This window comes from Physeter macrocephalus, chromosome 19 (assembly GCF_002837175.3).
Source record: "Physeter macrocephalus isolate SW-GA chromosome 19, ASM283717v5, whole genome shotgun sequence".
Classification (NCBI taxonomy): domain Eukaryota; kingdom Metazoa; phylum Chordata; class Mammalia; order Artiodactyla; family Physeteridae; genus Physeter; species Physeter macrocephalus.
This window is the reverse complement of record NC_041232.1, coordinates 70,467,765-70,487,174: the sequence shown is the minus strand read 5'-3', so window position 1 is coordinate 70,487,174 and position 19,410 is coordinate 70,467,765. Positions and strand designations below refer to the sequence as shown.

General features: G+C 37.3%; 1 protein-coding gene across 8 annotated transcripts in view; it reads right to left on the bottom strand.

The window, feature by feature from the left end:
* WDR7 (WD repeat domain 7) overlaps positions 1 to 19,410 on the bottom strand; it is a 375,792-nt gene that overhangs the window by 91,227 nt on the left and 265,155 nt on the right. For all 8 annotated transcript variants that reach the window (XM_028480810.2, XM_028480811.2, XM_028480813.2 and 5 more), the window contains 3 exons: positions 16,900 to 17,017; positions 14,046 to 14,195; positions 13,376 to 13,458 (listed from right to left, as the gene is read on the bottom strand). In XM_028480810.2, the coding sequence (XP_028336611.1) occupies positions 13,376 to 13,458; positions 14,046 to 14,195; positions 16,900 to 17,017 (351 nt within the window). The remainder of the gene's footprint in view (positions 1 to 13,375; positions 13,459 to 14,045; positions 14,196 to 16,899; positions 17,018 to 19,410) is intronic.

The following is a 19,410-nucleotide window of genomic DNA, read 5'->3' as shown; positions in this document are numbered from 1 at the left end:
AGACGCAAGAGGGAAGATATATGGGAACATATGTATATGTATAACTGATTCACTTTGTTATAAAGCAGAAACTAACACACCATTGTAAAGCAATTATACTCCAATAAAGATGTTAAAAAAAAAAAAGTTGTTTGTAGGGACCTCCCTGGGTAGTGCAGTTGTCAAGAATCCACCCGCCAATGCAGGGGACACTGGTTCGATCCCTCGTCCAGGAAGATTCCATATGCCGCAGAGCAACTAAGCCCGTGTGCCACAACTACTGAGCCTGCGTTCTAGAGCCTGCAAGCCACAACTGCTGAGCCCACATGACACAACTACTGAAGCCTGCGCTCCTAGAGCCTGTGCTCTACAACAAGAGAAGCCACCACCACAATGAGAAGCCTGCGCGTCGCTGTGAACAGGAGCCCCCACTTGCAGCAACGAAGACCCAATGCAGCCAAAAAAAAAAAAAGTTGTTTGTAACCAGGGGAAGAGAGAGAGATTAGCAAAACAGTGGGGGCAAAGACCAGATGACAGTCGATCAAAAGGGCAGGAGAGGTGACAAAATGGACAGAGCACAGGCTCTTCTTCCTAGGGAAGGAGAGATGAGAGGCTGGACAGTGGAGAGAGGAGACGCAGAGGAAAGGAAGGGTTTCAAATGAGAGATAATAGCACGTTTCCAGACAGAGAAAGAGAAATTGAGGATAAAATTGAGAGAAGAGGGGACTTCCCTGGTGGTCCAGTGGTTGAAATTTTGCCTTCCAATGCAGGGGGTGTGGGTTTGATCTCTGGTCAGGGAGCTAAGATCTCACATGCCTCATGGCCAAAAAACCAAAACATAAAACAGAAGCAATATTGTAACAAATTCAATAAAGACATTAAGAAAAAATGGTCCACATCAAAAAAAATCTTTAAAAAAAAACTGAGAGAAGGGTTATCTAAGGAGCAAGGGGAGTTGAGAGAGGATGGTAAAGGAAGTATGAAGTAAGGAAGAGTCCTGGGCCTGGAATACAGAAACAGCCATCTCATCCTCTGCTGAGATGGAGCAACTGTGTCACATGGGTGCCTATGCAGCAGGTGCACACCCCGCCCTGCAGAATACAGAGCAGGTGTGAGATCCGTTCAGTCAAGCTGGGCTTCACTTTCATCTGATCGTCAGCACAAGAATACTCGTAAGTTTGTCCGTTTGTCAAATGAAGGCTAGAGGTGGGTAATTTATAACGTGAGGTCCTTTGCAGATTCCAAATTCTACAACTTGTAATTGAATAAAAATAATGCAGCAAGGTCACCACTTAAGTGAAATAACTGGTACCATTTATTATGACGAAATTAAGGACTAAACACATGAAGCAGCATAGCTGGTAGCATTATTCAACCACAGTTATTGAGTGCCTATATTGAGTGTTCAGATTTTCTAAACTAAAAACTGGGACAGAGCTCAACAAAGGATTTTGTCTGAATCTATGAATTTATTTGACAAGTCTTTAATAGGCATAAAATCAAATCACTCTTAGTTATACATCAAATAAATTGCCTCCACTTAAAAGAATAAAAATGCATGATAAAAGGATCTATGTGAGAATTCTGGGGTATATGGCTTTTGGCCAGATGAAGCCCTCTACTACTTGCTATGGGGAACAATAAAAGAAATGGATGCAAAAACCCCTTTCTTCAAGCTACTCATAATATGCATAATTGAGGAGCTGTAAGTGATTAAAAATCACATGTAGAGGCATATCTAATCTTTGCTATGAAAAAATCCTAAAACCTCTTACTATCCAAATATAATCATATTTTCCTATCAACTTACTATTTTATTTAAAAATCTCTAATCCTTTATTTGTTATGTATTATCTCACTACAAGCCCTTAAGAACATAATAAAATTGCCTTAAATTTAAAAATTCTATTTTAATTTCATTATATTTCCAGAGGTACTTTATCTTCCTTTCTAACTGAGCTTTGATAGTCAGTAGTTTATGAGAGCTTAAATTTTTCTATTCTGAGATTAGTAAAGAATATTTTTTGTACAGCAGAAATGAACACAACATTGTAAATCAACTATACTTCAATTTTAGAAGAATACTTTTGCAAAATGAATAACAAACCCTTAAAGTATTCATTTCAGAACAAGTATATATCATACTTGTGTGTGTGTTATACTGCTTTTCTCTTAGTTTAGTAACATCTGTGCATTTCTAAACTTTTGTATTTTGTGCTACTGCATCAAATATAGTAGTGTAAAATGAGACAGTGTTTATATGGTGACCAAAGGGAGAAATAATTAATCAAACTGAGTCAAGCATGGCATGCTTCATGCTGGTTGGTCTGTATATGAGGGTCTTCACAAGGATATTCAAGTTCAGTAACAAAGCAACTGATAACTAAATTTTAACAGTGAATTCTGAGGAAACTTCAGTGATGTTTACCCTTCCAAACCTCGAAAAAAGTTAGTTCTAACTTTCTTAGTGTCTAGGATATTTTTAACTGAGGATGCTGTATCATTTATAGTCTCGGCAATTAAATGTAAATTACTCAGAACCCTCCGTACTTCTGCCTCTAATAATAATCATCTAGAGAGCTGGATGATGCCTTTTGGAAGATCACCTAGGACAGTGGTCCCCAACCTTTTTAGCACCAGGGACCAGTTTCTTGGAAGACAGTTTTTCTATGGACCGGGGTGGGGGTTGGGGGTGGGGAAGGATGGTTTTGGGATGATTCAAGCACATTGATTTATTTTTTTTAAACATCTTTATTGGAGTATAATTGCTTTACAAGGTTGCATTAATTTCTGCTGTATAACAAAGTGAATCAGCTATACGTATACATATATCCCCATATCCCCTCCCTCTTGCGTCTCCCTCCCACCCTCCCTATCCCACCCCTGTAGGGGGTCAAAAAGCACGGAGCTGATCTCCTTGTGCTATGAAGCGCATTGATTTATTATGGTGTCTCTGAAGTCAAACCTCTCTGCTAATGATAATCTGTATTTGCAGCCGCTCCCCAGTGCTAGCATCACTGCCTCACCTCCACCTCATATCATCAGGCATTAGATTCTCATAAGGAGTGCACAACCTAGATCCCTCACAAGTGCAGTTCACAGTAGGGCTCGCACTCTTATGAGAATCTAATGGCGCCACTGATCTAACAGGAGGAAGAGCTCAGGCAGTAATGCCAGCAATAGGGAGATTGCTTCATCTGTATTTACATCTGGCTGTAAATACAGATAAAGCTTCACTTGCTCACCTGCTGCTCACCTCCTGCTGTGCAGCCCAGTTCCTAACAGGCCACAGACTGGTACTGGTCCATGGCCCGGGGGTTGGGGACCCCTGATCCAGGAGATTGACAAAGGCAAAGCAAAGTGCAATGAGATGGGAGAGAATCTAGAGGAATTCATTTCTTAAATATTACCTTACTGTACTTCTTAGTCTGCTTATTCATAAACATAAAATTAATTCAATGTTGCAGCAATCTTGTTGCTAATATATCTGTGTTCTAGAAAGAATGCAGTTTAATTCCTATATAATAAATTAGCTTTATTAGTTACAGTGATGCAAAATCTGGTGATAGAACTATTTTGAATAACTATGTTTTGAAGGATATGTATGCTATAGCCTCTCACAGGCAATGAAATCTGAGTAATTTTCTTGTATTATTAATGGATACCACTGTATTTTTAACAATATCCCTGGAACTAAAATGTAAATATTAGGAAATATTTAAATCTGACTATAAAGTTTACACAGAAGCTAAAATTGTAATTTTTTAAATATGGAACCATAAATGGCTCAAAATTGCCAAAGCAATCCTGAGGAAAAAGAACAAAGCTGGAGGCATAAAACTTCCAGACTTCACATTATACTACAGAGCTACAGTAATCAAAACAGCATGGTACTGGCACAAAAACAGATACGTAGGTCAATGAAACAGAATAGAGAGCCCAGAAATAAATCCACACACCTAGGGTCAATTAATCTATGACAAAGGAGGCAAGAATACACTATGGGAAAAGAAAGTCTCTTTGACACGTGGTACTGGGAAAGCTGGACTGCTACATGTAAATCAATGGAATCAAAACACTTCCTCACACCATATACAAAAATAAACTAAAAATGGTTTAGAGACCTAAATATAGACATGACACTATTAAACTCCTAGAAGAAAACATAGGTAAAACATTCCTTGACATAAAATGTAGCGATATTTTCTTAGATTAGTCACCCAAGGCAAACGAAATAAAAGCAAAAATAAATAAATGGAACACACTCAAACTTTAAAGCTTTTGCACTGCAAAGGAAGCTATTAACAAAACAAAAAGACAACTTACGGAATGGGACAAAATATTTGCAAATGATGTGACTGAAAAGGAGTCAATATCTGAAATATACAACTCAATATCAAAAAAACAAACAACCCAATTAAAAAATGGACAGAAGACCTACATAGCATTTTTCCAAAGAAGACATACAGATGGCCAACAATACAAATCAAAACCACAATGAGGTATAACCTCACACTGGTCAGAATGGCTATCATCAAAAAGTCTACAAATAATAAATGCTGGAGAGAGTGTGGAGAAAAGGGAACTCTCCTACACTGTTGGTGGGAATGTAAACTGGTGCCGCCACTATGGAAAACAGTATGGAGGTTCCTTAAAAAACTAAAAATAGAGCTACCATATGATCCAGCAATTCTACTCCTGGGCATAAATCCAGAAAAAAACAAAAACTTTAATTTGAAAAGATACATGCACCCCAATGTTCACAGCAGCACTATTTACAATAGCCAAGACATGGAAACAACCCAAGTGTCCATCAACAGACAATTGGCTTAAGAAGATGTGATATATATATATATATATATTACTAAGCCATAAAAAAGAATGAAATATTGCTATTTGCAGCAACATGGATGGACCTAGAGAATATCATACTTAGTGAAGTAAGTCAAACAGAGAAAGACAAATATCACTTACATATGTAATACTAAAAATAATACAAATGAATCTGTATATGAAACAGAAACAGACTCACAGACATGAAAACAAATTTATGGTTACCAAAGGGGAGAGGGAGGGAAGGAGGGACAAATTAGGAATATGGGATTAACAGATACAAACTAATATACATAAAAGAGATAAGCAACAAGGATTTACTGTATAGCGCTGGGAACGATATTCAATATCTTGTAATAACCTATAATGGAATATAATCTGAAAAAAAAACTGAGTCACTTTGTTGTACACCTGAAATTAACACAATATTGTAAATCAACTACACTTCAATTTAAAAAATTGTTATTTTTGTATCTTTTACTAAATAAAATATAGACAAATATCCACAGATACATAAATTACTCCAGGAAGATCTAGGATATTTCAATTAATACAAAGAAGACGTTTTTTAATTTTTAGAAAATAATCATAGTATTATATGTAAAATGATTATCTTTGTTTCCATGCCTCTGAAATAAAATTATAAACATGTTATATTTCACATACACATACATATGTACATAAGTACATATATATATATATACACATATTACAGAAAAGACTTAGGGAAGCTTATAGAACATAATTCAGTAAAAAGATAGAAAAGGAAGATAAGCTTGAGGTGTGATGATGAGATAAAGAGAATAGGAGATCCAAGCCATAACTACTAAAGTTAGGTGGGGAATTTGGTTTTGAGCTGCCCAATGACCAAAGCAAAATGTTTACATTAACTCTGGTTAAGTATAATTAAAAACAAAAAATATATACTTGTTCCTTAGGACAAAACGAACAAAAAATGCCTGTCATCTGGATTTGAAAGAAATGTTTTTATTGAGTCCTTATGGAAGGGACCCTAAACAATGGACATCAGCATGACCCTTACAGTAACTGCACTGTCAACCTTCTTAAGACACTCACATGGCAGGTTCCTCAGTGCAAACTGCAGGCAAAACACTGACAAGGAACTTGGGGAAGGGAACACTGAAGGAGGTCAGACAATGTGGTCCAAACAGGCAGCTCTCTGATGGTTTAGCTTAATCTAGGGATATAAACTAGAATATGTAGAGGGATAAATGGACCCTGTGTTTTTTAAACTAACTTCTAATTGTTCTGGGTTTTTTCACTGGAGTTTTAGATAAAAGTCAATTAATGAACAGTTTGAAGTTAAAGTCTCTGGCAGGCATTCTGTGCTACTGTCTAAGGGCAAGTCTTTAAAAATTAAGTGCATCACTGGAATGCAGGAGCTGAAGGGCTGTCTTTAGATGTTTCCTTGGAAATTCTGAGTTTACTCAATATGTAAACAGAAAGGCATTCTAGGATACAGGCTCTGACATAACAGAACATGGTCACAAAGGACAATGACTCAGGTTTTGTTTTCTTGATTTTGGATTATTAGAGCACTTGTTTTCGAACTTTAGTGTGCATAAGCGTCATCAGGCTTCCTGAGAGTCTGATGCAGTGGCTCTCGGGGGGAGCCTAGAAATCAGGTAATTCTCTTGAAGATAGTCCAGGAACTACACTTAGAGATCATTATTCCCCAGAGGGCCTAACAGAGAGTGAGCACTTAATACCTGTGTTTAGTGTCCTTAGTTCTCTCAACTAACAGGCACTGAATGTATTTTAATATTGACTTGTGTGAGCTCTTTCCCAAGACATTCTTGAGAGTCACCAAATCTGTAAAACAACTGAGTCTATAAACTGCATATGGCCGTCCTTCAGTATCTGCAGATGTTCAAACCCTTACATAAAACGCCTTATGACAGTTGGCTGTCCGTTTCCACAGGTCCCACATTGGCAGATTCAACCACCTGCTCCGCAGATGGAAATTCTTCTGAGGACTCAGTCCTACAAACAGGTATGCTCCTCTTGAACAACTGCTCTACTTCTATCATCTGAACATTGTGACTCAGGCATTGATGGTCTGCTCCTCTTTGCACACTGGATGCTAAGAAGTTTAGATACAAACATATGGCTCAAGTCTGGCAAATTATTCATTTCTGCGGTGCTATAACCTCATATTTTAATATCAACAAGTGAGTTGCAGGTCAGTAAGAAGACAGAATTATATCAAATTTTACTGGCATGTGTTCTAATCCACTTCTGTTTTCAAGCAGAAGATATTACAAGAAGCTTTAACTGATGGAAAAATATTATATGAACAAACTTAGAAAAATCAAACTTTCTGTATCAATCCTTCTTTCTTTCATTGTATTTACAATTTGTAGCTTAAACTTAAATATGTTTTGAGTAAATATGTCAGAGGACAAAGAAATTTATTTAACAACATACTTCAGGGTATGGATTCACCACTCATTAAATTGTATATTAAATCATATAATCATTAATAAACCTGAATAAATGAATGAATAAAAAAACAAACCTGAATAAACGGACTATTGGTATGTAGCAACATACAATACAGAGGTCAGCCTAAGCTTAAAGCCAAGACTTTCATGGCACCAATCAAATGGAAATTTTAAATACAATCTGAAAAATAATTGCCAAGTTACTAACAGTAAAGAAAATCTCAGAGAAATTACCACGTTCAAGTTTTAAAATTCTGAACCCAGATGCATATCAGAATCACAAGCCTACTTGTCAAGGTTAAAAAACAAAACAAATCTAAAAAACAAGAAAACCAATCTTAGGATCATTCCGCATTTGACGATCCTACTTCATCTTGGTACTCAGAAAATAGTGAAATTTATGTATAACCCAAATGAGAGTACTTTTGATTTTTAAATATGCAATGACTTCAGGATACTAGAATAGCTCTTAATTGAATTAATACAACTTTAGATGTGAGGAGCATCTTTATAACATTGACTAAAATTTATTTAATATTTTGGGAAGTAAACCAATTTTTTTTACATATATGAAAACGATAATAATGCCATCCTGTAGTTTTTATGCATATAAAATTCTTTCAAATAAATATTAACTAATTTCTTACACACATTTTGGGTTTTCACATTATTGTTCAGATGGAGAGACCCCCCACGAGGAAACTAATATTCTCTGAATACCTAAATGACAAGTATTCTGCTAGGTGCTTTGACAAATATCATCTCATTAAAAAAAGCAATACTAAATGAAGTTTTATAGTTTTTTATGACCTACCAACCATAAGAACTGAATATTGGTATGTAGCAACATTATAGAGGTTAGCCTAAGCTAAAACCCATAGCATCTTTAAGAAAGGGTAAAGGAAAGAAGAAGACAAACAAACAAACAAAAAGAATACAACATTATATAAAGATTTTAAAAACAAATTTCACCTGATTGGACCACAGATATTGACATCACTGACTTTGACTAGAGTTTCATATTTAGTGAAAAGCATTTATTTATAAGTAGAGGGCAAATAAGTGCTGTAAGGCACATACAATGGTACAAACATGGCAGGTTTTCAATAAAGTAATTTTTACTTCTGTTGATATGTTAATATGTTTGTTGTTGTTCATTTATCAGTCTAGTACAAATCAGCCTAAATAAGTAGCATGGCATCGACCTGTAAAACTTTGGAGGTCCCATCTAAGCTTAGTGTTCTCTGAAGTCCTCCATGATTTATTATCTGTTCCAACTAACATTTAGTACAAGCTATTATACAGCCTTATATTGTTATTCATCTTTCTACGTTTATGCACTGACTTTTTATGGCTTATATCTTCACAGCTCTAATAATATCAAATACAATTTATTAAGAGGTAGTTAACTACCTCAATTTATAACCATTTGTTATAAATCCTATGTTTCATGAGATTATATCTTATCAACTATGTTCTGGAAAGAGAATTACATGTGTTGCTTAAACTCTGCTGACTCGCCATTGCTTGCAGAATAATAACCACATTCCTGTGTATGGAACTCAAAGCCCTATCCTGTGGCACTATGCTAGACTTCCAACCTACCTACATTCCAGCCACTCCCACACAGCGTTTGCCAAACTCACTGTATACTTCTGTACCTCCAAACACTGGTCAGTATGATTCTTTCTGCAGTTCCAGATGGCACACACTTACTTATTCTGCAAAGCTCACCCCATCAACTCTTCGGTGAAGCTTTCCCAGAACCCACCACCACTCCTACCACCACCCCCCAAACCCCTGCGGAGGGCAAATCCTTCTCTCCGTTTGGCAGCCACTTTTATTAAAGTACTTTTCTCCTTTAGTAAAAGGAAATTATTATTATTAGTCTGCCTTCTCCTTTGTGAAACTTTCCAAGACTCCATTATTATTATTATTATTATTATTATTATTATTATTATTATTATTATTCTGCTTCCTCTTCTGTGAACTCTCTAAGCCTCCCATATCCAGAGTTAAGCACTGCATTTATTGCCCAACCCTGTCCCTCGTACATAATTCTCTCCCAGCACATAACACAGCACCCTGGCGTTACTCATCTTTATAATTACCTGCCCTACACAGATGCAGAGAACAAACGTATGGACACCAAGGGGGGAAAACCGCGGTGGGGTGGGGATGGTGGTGTGATGAACTGGGCGATTGGGATTGACATGGATACACTGATGTGTATAAAATTGATGACTAATAAGAACCTGCAGTATAAACAAACAAACAAACAACAAAACAAAACAAAAAATAATTAACTGCCCTGTTAGACACTGTGCTCCTTGAGGACATCATCTCATTCATCATTGCACCCCCAGAGCCTAGTCAGCACTTGATACACAGTAGATGTTCAATAAATGTTATTAAATTAATAAACAAAATACAATTGCTTTCTGCCAAATCAGAAAAAAACTGGTACCGAGCATTCCGTTTAGACACCTGCCTCCTTAGCATTCAAGCAGAAACCTTGCTCTCCAGTGATTAAACAAGAGCAAACCAAAGTGGATGCGCAGAAGGTAAGGTGACTGAAGGAACTGGGGAGAAGTCAGGCATCCAGCAAGGGCAAAGGTAGGCCCTTTACATGTTGAACAATTCCCTCACGTTAGCTCCAGGAGGGTTATTTACACAGCAGTGACTGCTGTAAGCAATGCTTTGCTAACCTTCAGTAAGATAATCCCTAATGAAACTGCTTCCTCACCTCCACTAAGTGACAGATAAATGTCCATTTTTGCATAGACATTTCCTTAGAGAATAATCGACTGGAAATATAACAACTACATGTATTTTTAACATCAGTTAATTATACAAAAACATTTAATACATATAATTTTTAATAAAAAGAACACAAACCAGAATTAATGTGGCATGATGTTAAAAAATTACTGTATCCTAACATGCCTACTCTATATCACAAGAAAATATCTGTACACATGCATACTACAGCATAATCTTTTTCTATGTGTTCTTGATTTAACTTCTGGATGGCATAAATCAGAAACAGCAAAATGAAGAGACTAGGCTGTAAAATCTACTGTAAATATGACGAAAGACATGGGAGGACGCAGAGTACAATTAATTCAGCAAATATTTTTGAAATGCCAGGAAATACAAAAGGCATAAAGATGCATAGTGTAACGCCACTGCTTTCAGGAAACTTAGAGTCTGAAATAAAGCCTTCCACTACAATATACTCACAGAACTGAGCAAACATAAGTAAGGATATCACTGAGCTTGTCTTAAAAAGAAAAATGTTATGTAATTATGACTCAGTGGTTGCTCTGTTTTCTACAAAAACAATTACTTTCAATAGATTTTAACACTCTTTCTACTGAACACATGGAGGTAAAAAAATTTTTAGGGACCTCCCTGGTGGTGCAGTGTTAAGAATCCACCTGCCAATGCAGGGGACATGGGTTCGAGCCCTGGTATGGGAAGATCCCACATGCTGCGGAGCAACTAAGCCCGTGCGCCACAACTACTGAGCCTGCGCTCTAGAGCCAGCGAGCTACAACTACTGAGGCCGCGTGCCACAACTACTGAAGCCTGGGTGCCTAGAACCTGTGCTCCACAGCACTCTTCTGTGAACTCTCTAAGCCTCCCATATCCAGAGTTAAGCACTGCATTTATTGCCCAACCCTGTCCCTCGTACATAATTCTCTCCCAGCACATAACACAGCACCCTGGCGTTACTCATCTTTATAATTACCTGCCCTACACAGATGCAGAGAACAAACGTATGGACACCAAGGGGGGAAAACCGCGGTGGGGTGGGGATGGTGGTGTGATGAACTGGGCGATTGGGATTGACATGGATACACTGATGTGTATAAAATTGATGACTAATAAGAACCTGCAGTATAAACAAACAAACAAACAACAAAACAAAACAAAAAATAATTAACTGCCCTGTTAGACACTGTGCTCCTTGAGGACATCATCTCATTCATCATTGCACCCCCAGAGCCTAGTCAGCACTTGATACACAGTAGATGTTCAATAAATGTTATTAAATTAATAAACAAAATACAATTGCTTTCTGCCAAATCAGAAAAAAACTGGTACCGAGCATTCCGTTTAGACACCTGCCTCCTTAGCATTCAAGCAGAAACCTTGCTCTCCAGTGATTAAACAAGAGCAAACCAAAGTGGATGCGCAGAAGGTAAGGTGACTGAAGGAACTGGGGAGAAGTCAGGCATCCAGCAAGGGCAAAGGTAGGCCCTTTACATGTTGAACAATTCCCTCACGTTAGCTCCAGGAGGGTTATTTACACAGCAGTGACTGCTGTAAGCAATGCTTTGCTAACCTTCAGTAAGATAATCCCTAATGAAACTGCTTCCTCACCTCCACTAAGTGACAGATAAATGTCCATTTTTGCATAGACATTTCCTTAGAGAATAATCGACTGGAAATATAACAACTACATGTATTTTTAACATCAGTTAATTATACAAAAACATTTAATACATATAATTTTTAATAAAAAGAACACAAACCAGAATTAATGTGGCATGATGTTAAAAAATTACTGTATCCTAACATGCCTACTCTATATCACAAGAAAATATCTGTACACATGCATACTACAGCATAATCTTTTTCTATGTGTTCTTGATTTAACTTCTGGATGGCATAAATCAGAAACAGCAAAATGAAGAGACTAGGCTGTAAAATCTACTGTAAATATGACGAAAGACATGGGAGGACGCAGAGTACAATTAATTCAGCAAATATTTTTGAAATGCCAGGAAATACAAAAGGCATAAAGATGCATAGTGTAACGCCACTGCTTTCAGGAAACTTAGAGTCTGAAATAAAGCCTTCCACTACAATATACTCACAGAACTGAGCAAACATAAGTAAGGATATCACTGAGCTTGTCTTAAAAAGAAAAATGTTATGTAATTATGACTCAGTGGTTGCTCTGTTTTCTACAAAAACAATTACTTTCAATAGATTTTAACACTCTTTCTACTGAACACATGGAGGTAAAAAAATTTTTAGGGACCTCCCTGGTGGTGCAGTGTTAAGAATCCACCTGCCAATGCAGGGGACATGGGTTCGAGCCCTGGTATGGGAAGATCCCACATGCTGCGGAGCAACTAAGCCCGTGCGCCACAACTACTGAGCCTGCGCTCTAGAGCCAGCGAGCTACAACTACTGAGGCCGCGTGCCACAACTACTGAAGCCTGGGTGCCTAGAACCTGTGCTCCACAGCAAGAGAAGCCACCACAGTGAGATGCCCGCGCACCGCAACGAAGAGCAGCCCCCGCTCGCCGCAACTAGAGAAAGCCCGTGCACAGCAACGAGGACCCAACGCAGCCAAAAATAAATAAATAAATCTATTTAAAAAAAATTTTTTTTAAAACAAAATGTACCTCAAGCTATAAACATTCTGAGAGCCAAAAACTACTTTAAGAGAAAAATAAACATAAGGTGACTACATTCGACATTTAAAAAATCTTCACTTCATAACAATTAAATGCCGTACACATACAAATTATTAGAGTTATACTTCACTTATACAACATTGTTTATAAAAGTTTTAACTGTTCTTGACTTCTTTGAACTGCTCTTGGCCTGTTTTCTCAGAGGGAAAACACCTATACTTAGTAGGACAATATGCAAATGCTGGCCCTTATATCAAAAATAAAATTTACCAGCAAAAAGTTGGCATAAAGGTTTCTATTGGCTGGAAAGTATATCTTCGTCCTCTAAGTTATAGCTTCCTGGCTCTCCTTTTTGTAATGTAAAAGCTAATTTGAGTAATGGATATAAGAATACAGACATATTTAATAGATGCTATCTCTTACTCATTTTTTTTAGGTTTTGAGAAAACCTCTTCACAACACAATTTCAAATAGTGGTTCTATTATAGTTGTGTTTTTGACTAAATATAAGGTGCTTAAATTGTTTTAGAAAGTAAGCAGATATTAATTCATAATTGGAATTCTAATTGGGCACAACTACTAACTCAGCCTGCTCAAAAAATTGTTTTAAATTATTTGTTACTAAAAATTATTTATTTTGCATGCTATTGAAGGCTTCTTTACCTGCAGATGGCTGGGAAACATTCCTGAAGACCTTTCTTTTTAACTAAAGATCCTTCAAGGCAGTACATAATGATGTCCATAACCTTTACAGAAAAGACACAAATCTAAAATTAGTTTCAAATACTTAATTTTCCATAATTTAAATTATTAACTTAGGCCTCATTGGCATTAAAATTCTACATAGTTTGATTTTGATATTTAAAACTACAGTATATTTACTAAAATTACAGTGTACTTACTTTAAACTTAGGCCATCCTTTCTCTTACCTGTGAAAACCATTTTTTGAAGACAGCACACAGTAAAATAAAGAAAACAGACTTGTTTACTTGAAAGGCAATTCCTATTTATGTACAGGATAGGTAGCTTTTATTCAAGCACACTCTATGTTCTGTTTTACGTATAGTGAAAGATACGAAGAGACTATAACGTTTAAAAACTACTCTAATACAGCCCATTCCATGTGAATGGTAAATGGACATAGCAATCATTTTGATTTTTGAGGAAAGTTAAATAAAGTCTCCAGAAATGATACAAAAGTTCATTCATTTTAGTCATCTCTTTCTTTCTTTTAGAGGTGCTGGAAATAAAGATGCTGATTTATAGTACTACACTAGAATATTTAATCTAGCTGTGGATGTACTGATATAATTTAAAACAGAATATTCTTACCTCCACGAGAAGATCCACGACATCCGTGGGCATCTTTTCAATAAGAATTTCAATGACTCTCAGAATTTCCCCTTTAGCTCGGGCAAGAGTTGTGGTGTGCATATTCTGCTGGGATTGGGTATTTGCTGCAAGAGCAGTATGTCTGTGCACCTAGAAAAATATTTCCATGCTGTAGATATGGTCGACACTTGATAGACTTTTACATTTCTAGCCACTGGTTTTTCACTTACTAATACAACAGAAAAAAAAATCAACAAAACAAATGTCTTGGGGTGGGTCAGGAAACACTTTTAATTACAAAGAAAGTACTTAGTACAATAAACACTCAGTATGTATTCCCTAATAGAATTCTAGTTCTTGGGCATTATATGAGACTTTAATACAATATCACCATGACATTTTTAAAAAGGGACAAACGGAAGATTTGTGAATCTTGCATATTCGGCATTGAGGTGGGTAGCAGTTAGGAGACACCAGTGCATATAAGACATGATTTTTGTTCTCAATTAATAATGGTAAATGATGCTTACATAGCACTTACTGTGTCTCAGGCACCATTCGAGGTGCTTTATAATCAAGTTGGGAAATCTTAAAAAAAATACCTCCAAAAATAATGAACACTGTGTAAATACAGCTGACCCTTGAACAACGCTGGGAGTTAGGGGCGCCAACCCTCCACGGAGTTGAAAATCCGTGTACAACTTACAGTCGGCACTCTGTGTCCAAGGATTCAACCATCCACAAGAAGGTTCAGTCCTGTAGTATTTACTACTGAAAAAAATTCGCATATAAGTGGACCTGCGCAGTTCAAGCCCATGTTGTTCAAGGGTCAACTGTAATGTAAGTTCAGTGTGATTTTTCTTCCTTGTACAAATTTTAAGTCTTAACAGTTCAGAGGAAAAACAGCATTAACAGGCCCTGGGCCAGCCATGCAGGAGTGGGCATGGGGTGGGGTTAGGGACAGCTGTCATGGTGAGAAATACCTCAGTATTTTACTCTAAACCTCTAAGCGAAGTGGAAAACTTGTTTTTAAAAGGTAATAAATGTGTTGGGCTTCCCTGGTGGCGCAGTGGTTGAGAGTCCGCCTGCCGATGCAGGGGACACGGGTTCGTGCCCCGGTCCGGGAAGATCCCACATGCCGCGGAGCGGCTGGGCCCGTGAGCCATGGCCGCTGAGCCTGCGCGTCCGGAGCCTGTGCTCCGCAACGGGAGAGGCCACAACAGTGAGAGGCCCGTATAACGCAAAAAAAAAAAAAAAAAAAAAAGGTAATAAATGTGGACTATTACATTAAAATATTAGTTAGAACACTAAGAATGTGGGAATCATTGGCAATTAGTTAGACCATTAACATTAAAATATTTAAAAATTACCTTTCTAGTCAAATGCTGGAGTAGAACAAACCCCAAGCATGGCTATTCTAACAGTTCGTTTAAAAATACTCATATGTAAATGGTGAAAATTAAGTTCAAAAACACAATTAATATAAAATACTTGTTTACTCTCTTTAAAGAGGCACTTTAATGCCTGGCCTTTATACGACCTGTATCTGTATCAGACTAATGTAAGGCTTATTCAGTATATTCAATATTAGTATCTCTGCATATTCCACTGATATGAAAAACTGGTAAAAAAAAAAATCCCATGTCTAATAAATCTGTTCATTTATACATACATACATACACTTTATAAAGATATATACTATCTATAAAATATAGACATATAACATACATATGTATATTTCAAACACAGTGGACTCTCACTGCACCGCTGTGCACTATTAGAAAAACATAGCCCCTTAGTCTGCAAATCTATTTTAGGTGTGAATTCAAAGTCCTACTGCCTCATATAAACCCATACAATCTGCTATTAGGCCCTTCTTTCCTCCCTTCTAGCTACATTCATGCCACAAATATTTGCTGCAGGCCTATTAAGGATGGCTCTGGGGCAGACATAGGCCCAGTAGGTTGTAGGTTATCAGGGCAGACTCCGAGGTATTTATTTAGTATTTTAAAAATTCATCTTAGCTACAGGAAAAACAACTCAGGCAGAGCCCATACCCCACGGACACCGAGTCTGCACATTATTCGTGCCAAAATGGAACAAACCTGTAAAGAAAATTTAGGAGTTTATCTTCCTTGCCTTTTCTCCCACTACGAAGACCTATAGGAAAGACCTTATAATCGGTTCATTGTTCTTTACTAGTTTTTCAGTTAGACGTGGGCAATTACAGCACTAAGAATTCGGGAATCAATTGGCATTCAAGTCTTTACCTGTGACATGTAATAGGAAAAACAATTAGCAAGTTTATGACTTACACTTTTGTTTACAGTTGGAGAGCCAGTGTTAAATAAGTTTTGTTTTGATTATAGGTAGATACTTACACTTGTAAAATGTGGATTTTAATTTGAACAAGCCTTTGAACAATTTTAATTTGAACAAGCCTGCTATATTTCAGATTGAGAAATTACTGTAAATACAAATATTTACAAGCGAATTAACGTTGAGAACAGAAATGACTGCAAAAGCACAAGTAATGAATGCACTGCCGTGGAATTCAGTGGAATTCAGTGTGCACGCACCCAGGTACATATGTATTCATCCCAGCTCTAAATTATTAACTGCGAATTAACGTTGAGACTGCAAATGACCAAGTAATGAATGCACTGCCGTGGAATTCAGTGGAATTCAGTGTGCACGCACCCAGGTACATATGTATTCATCCCAGCTCTAAATTATTAACTTGCATTGTTCTAGAACAAACTGTAAGGATTATCTATAGATACGACCCTCGGCTCACAGTATGTGATAATTCCTCTAAATGCGAAGATGGAGCACACTGAGAAGCTCCTCTCACCTCTTTGGCTATAGTCGTGATGAAGGCGGGTGGTCTGGCCGTGGCAATGAGAGATAGGGCATGCCTCGAGGAGCGGGCAGAGTCAGCTGCAGGGCTCAGAGGCAGCCCCATTGTGATGCTAAACAGGGATCAGAAAAAAAGGAAGAAAGAAAAGAAGCATTAGAAATATAGACTGACAAGATTAGACACAGCTTATAATGTCAGTTCAAGGTCAATGGGAGCACTCAAACAGTTAGAATATAATGGACTTGCAACAATGAGCAGTGATTAGGAGTCAGGGTGTTCTGGCATCAAATACAAAATCGAATAATTAACCGTGAAGATTGAAAACAGTATGTGCATCTGTCCAAAGTGTTAAAAACGCCTTGTTAACAAATTATCAAGAACTAGTACTGAATACATACAACATAGCTCCTAATAAGGCAAGAAAGAATATTGTGCAGAGCATTTTCAATTTTTTTCCTTAAAAAAGTTAAAGGTAAAAATTTGTTTATAAAGCCAAGTTAAAAGGCTGTATTTAAGGCCTGTATCTGAGAGGAAGCAAAATTCACTCCTGTCCATAAAATTACCGAAGAACTGAAAATCAGAAAATTATTTTTAGTTTATATATTATTTTTAGTTTGAAATACCCTCAGTAGCGCTAGTTTACCCTACACTCAATACTTTCAGAACCAATCTACTAATCAGTATTTTCTGCCAGTAGGTATTCAGTATTGTTGCAAAAAATTCTATTAACTGATACTTACTCTCCCTCTATAAAGAACATACACATGACACGGTCCAGGCTATATACAAGAATATGTACATGATGAAATAAATCTTTCTAGAGTGTGAGGATGTCCTGATAGGATAGCGCTGCTATATATTCCTTTGCCACTCCTAAAACATAAAAATGATAATATTCTTCTGTTTGTAAGCTTCCATTATATTTTATGTAGACTACTGTGAAAAGTATTAAGACTTTTTTTTTCATTAAAACGTGGCATGTGAGCCACACATCAACTGTGTACAGGGAATATGTTGTTACTCAGGAAGAGATCCATTATAGCTTCTCTCGCTAGTTAAATAACCTTGGTATTTACATATCCATATGAAATTATATTAAGATCTGTCCTGCTCCAATTAAATAATCTTTGTGTTTCATGTGTCAAAGTAATTATATTTACAAAAAATTTTCAGGAAGTTTACAAGTATCTCTATATTTGATCTAAGAATCATTATTTTAACTTTTAGTTGAAAATAAGGAGGCATCACATAGGCATTCCCATCATTCTTAAAAGGTAAATTGATTATAGAAAATTCTGCTTATTTCTTTGTGACTTTTACATTGCTCAGTCTCTGTCTGATATTTTAACTGTCTCTACTCTTTTTTTCCAAACTGAGGGTAGACACAAAGCGGGAACTCAGAGGAGAAGACGATGGAGAGCTTGCCTTTCATGTTTACCACAGAAAAGACAGATGTGAGCTGAGAGAACAAACACACATGTTGAGCAATAAACAGAAGGGATGCATTGGTGGGCGCATCACCCCCATGGAGGGTCCTGATGCCTTCGGGACCCAACGGGGGGTGGACAGAGGTGCTCATCAGGAGAGCAGTTTCTCTTCTGGATTAAAGTTTATTATTGAGAATTCAGGAAAAGAAATGTTTACTATGTGAGTAGTGCTGGGCTAGATTGCTTAAAAAATTAGCGTAAAGTTTTAGATCATTATTAAGCTAAGTTTTAAAAAATTCAAAAGCTAAACTTTTCAGATACTCTATGTTTCCTGTCGTCAATGTGGAGAATAGATGTTGATAATACTGAAAGCCTGAAACAAAAATGATATGCTAACTGAATAATTCTGAACAAACCTAAATCAACTTTCCTAAGATCAGTAAAACCACAGGATGTTGAAGTTGGAAAGATCCCCTAGGCAACATCCCTGCCAAGCAGTCAGCCAGGGAGAAAGAGTGGCTATTTCCAGGGCAGCCCACCCCACACGTGGGAGGCATGAGAGGAGGACAAAGAACTGGACGGGAACCGTAGGTAGAGGGGTGAAGTGGAGCTTCCCCGTGCTACTTCATGTCCTCTTGCATCTGCCCAGAACACCCCTATGAGGTGGTGATATCAGCATTTTACGAGGGAGAAATCAGGTGCAGAGAAGTTCAGTGAAGAGCCAAGGTAGCAGCGTAATGTCTCAGAGAGCGGAGCTCTGGAGAAAATAAAGGGGGAGAGGCTGGACGATGCTGTGGTTAACTGGATTAGTGAATTGCTAACATGACTAAACTCAGCACTTCTGGATGACTGGCTAGGCTGCATCCCTGAGGGAGCTTTCTAGGGTGTGTTGTCATACGTGGACCTCCGCTCTGTTTTATTCAGTATCAATAGTGGATTGAATGAAGACACAGGATGAACGGTTATCAACTGGTATGGAGATGAAGTTGTAACGGAGAGCAACTGTACTAAATAGCAGAACTGGAAATCAAAAACCCTCAGAGAGATCAAACTCAGCTAAAGAAAGAAGTCTTACATG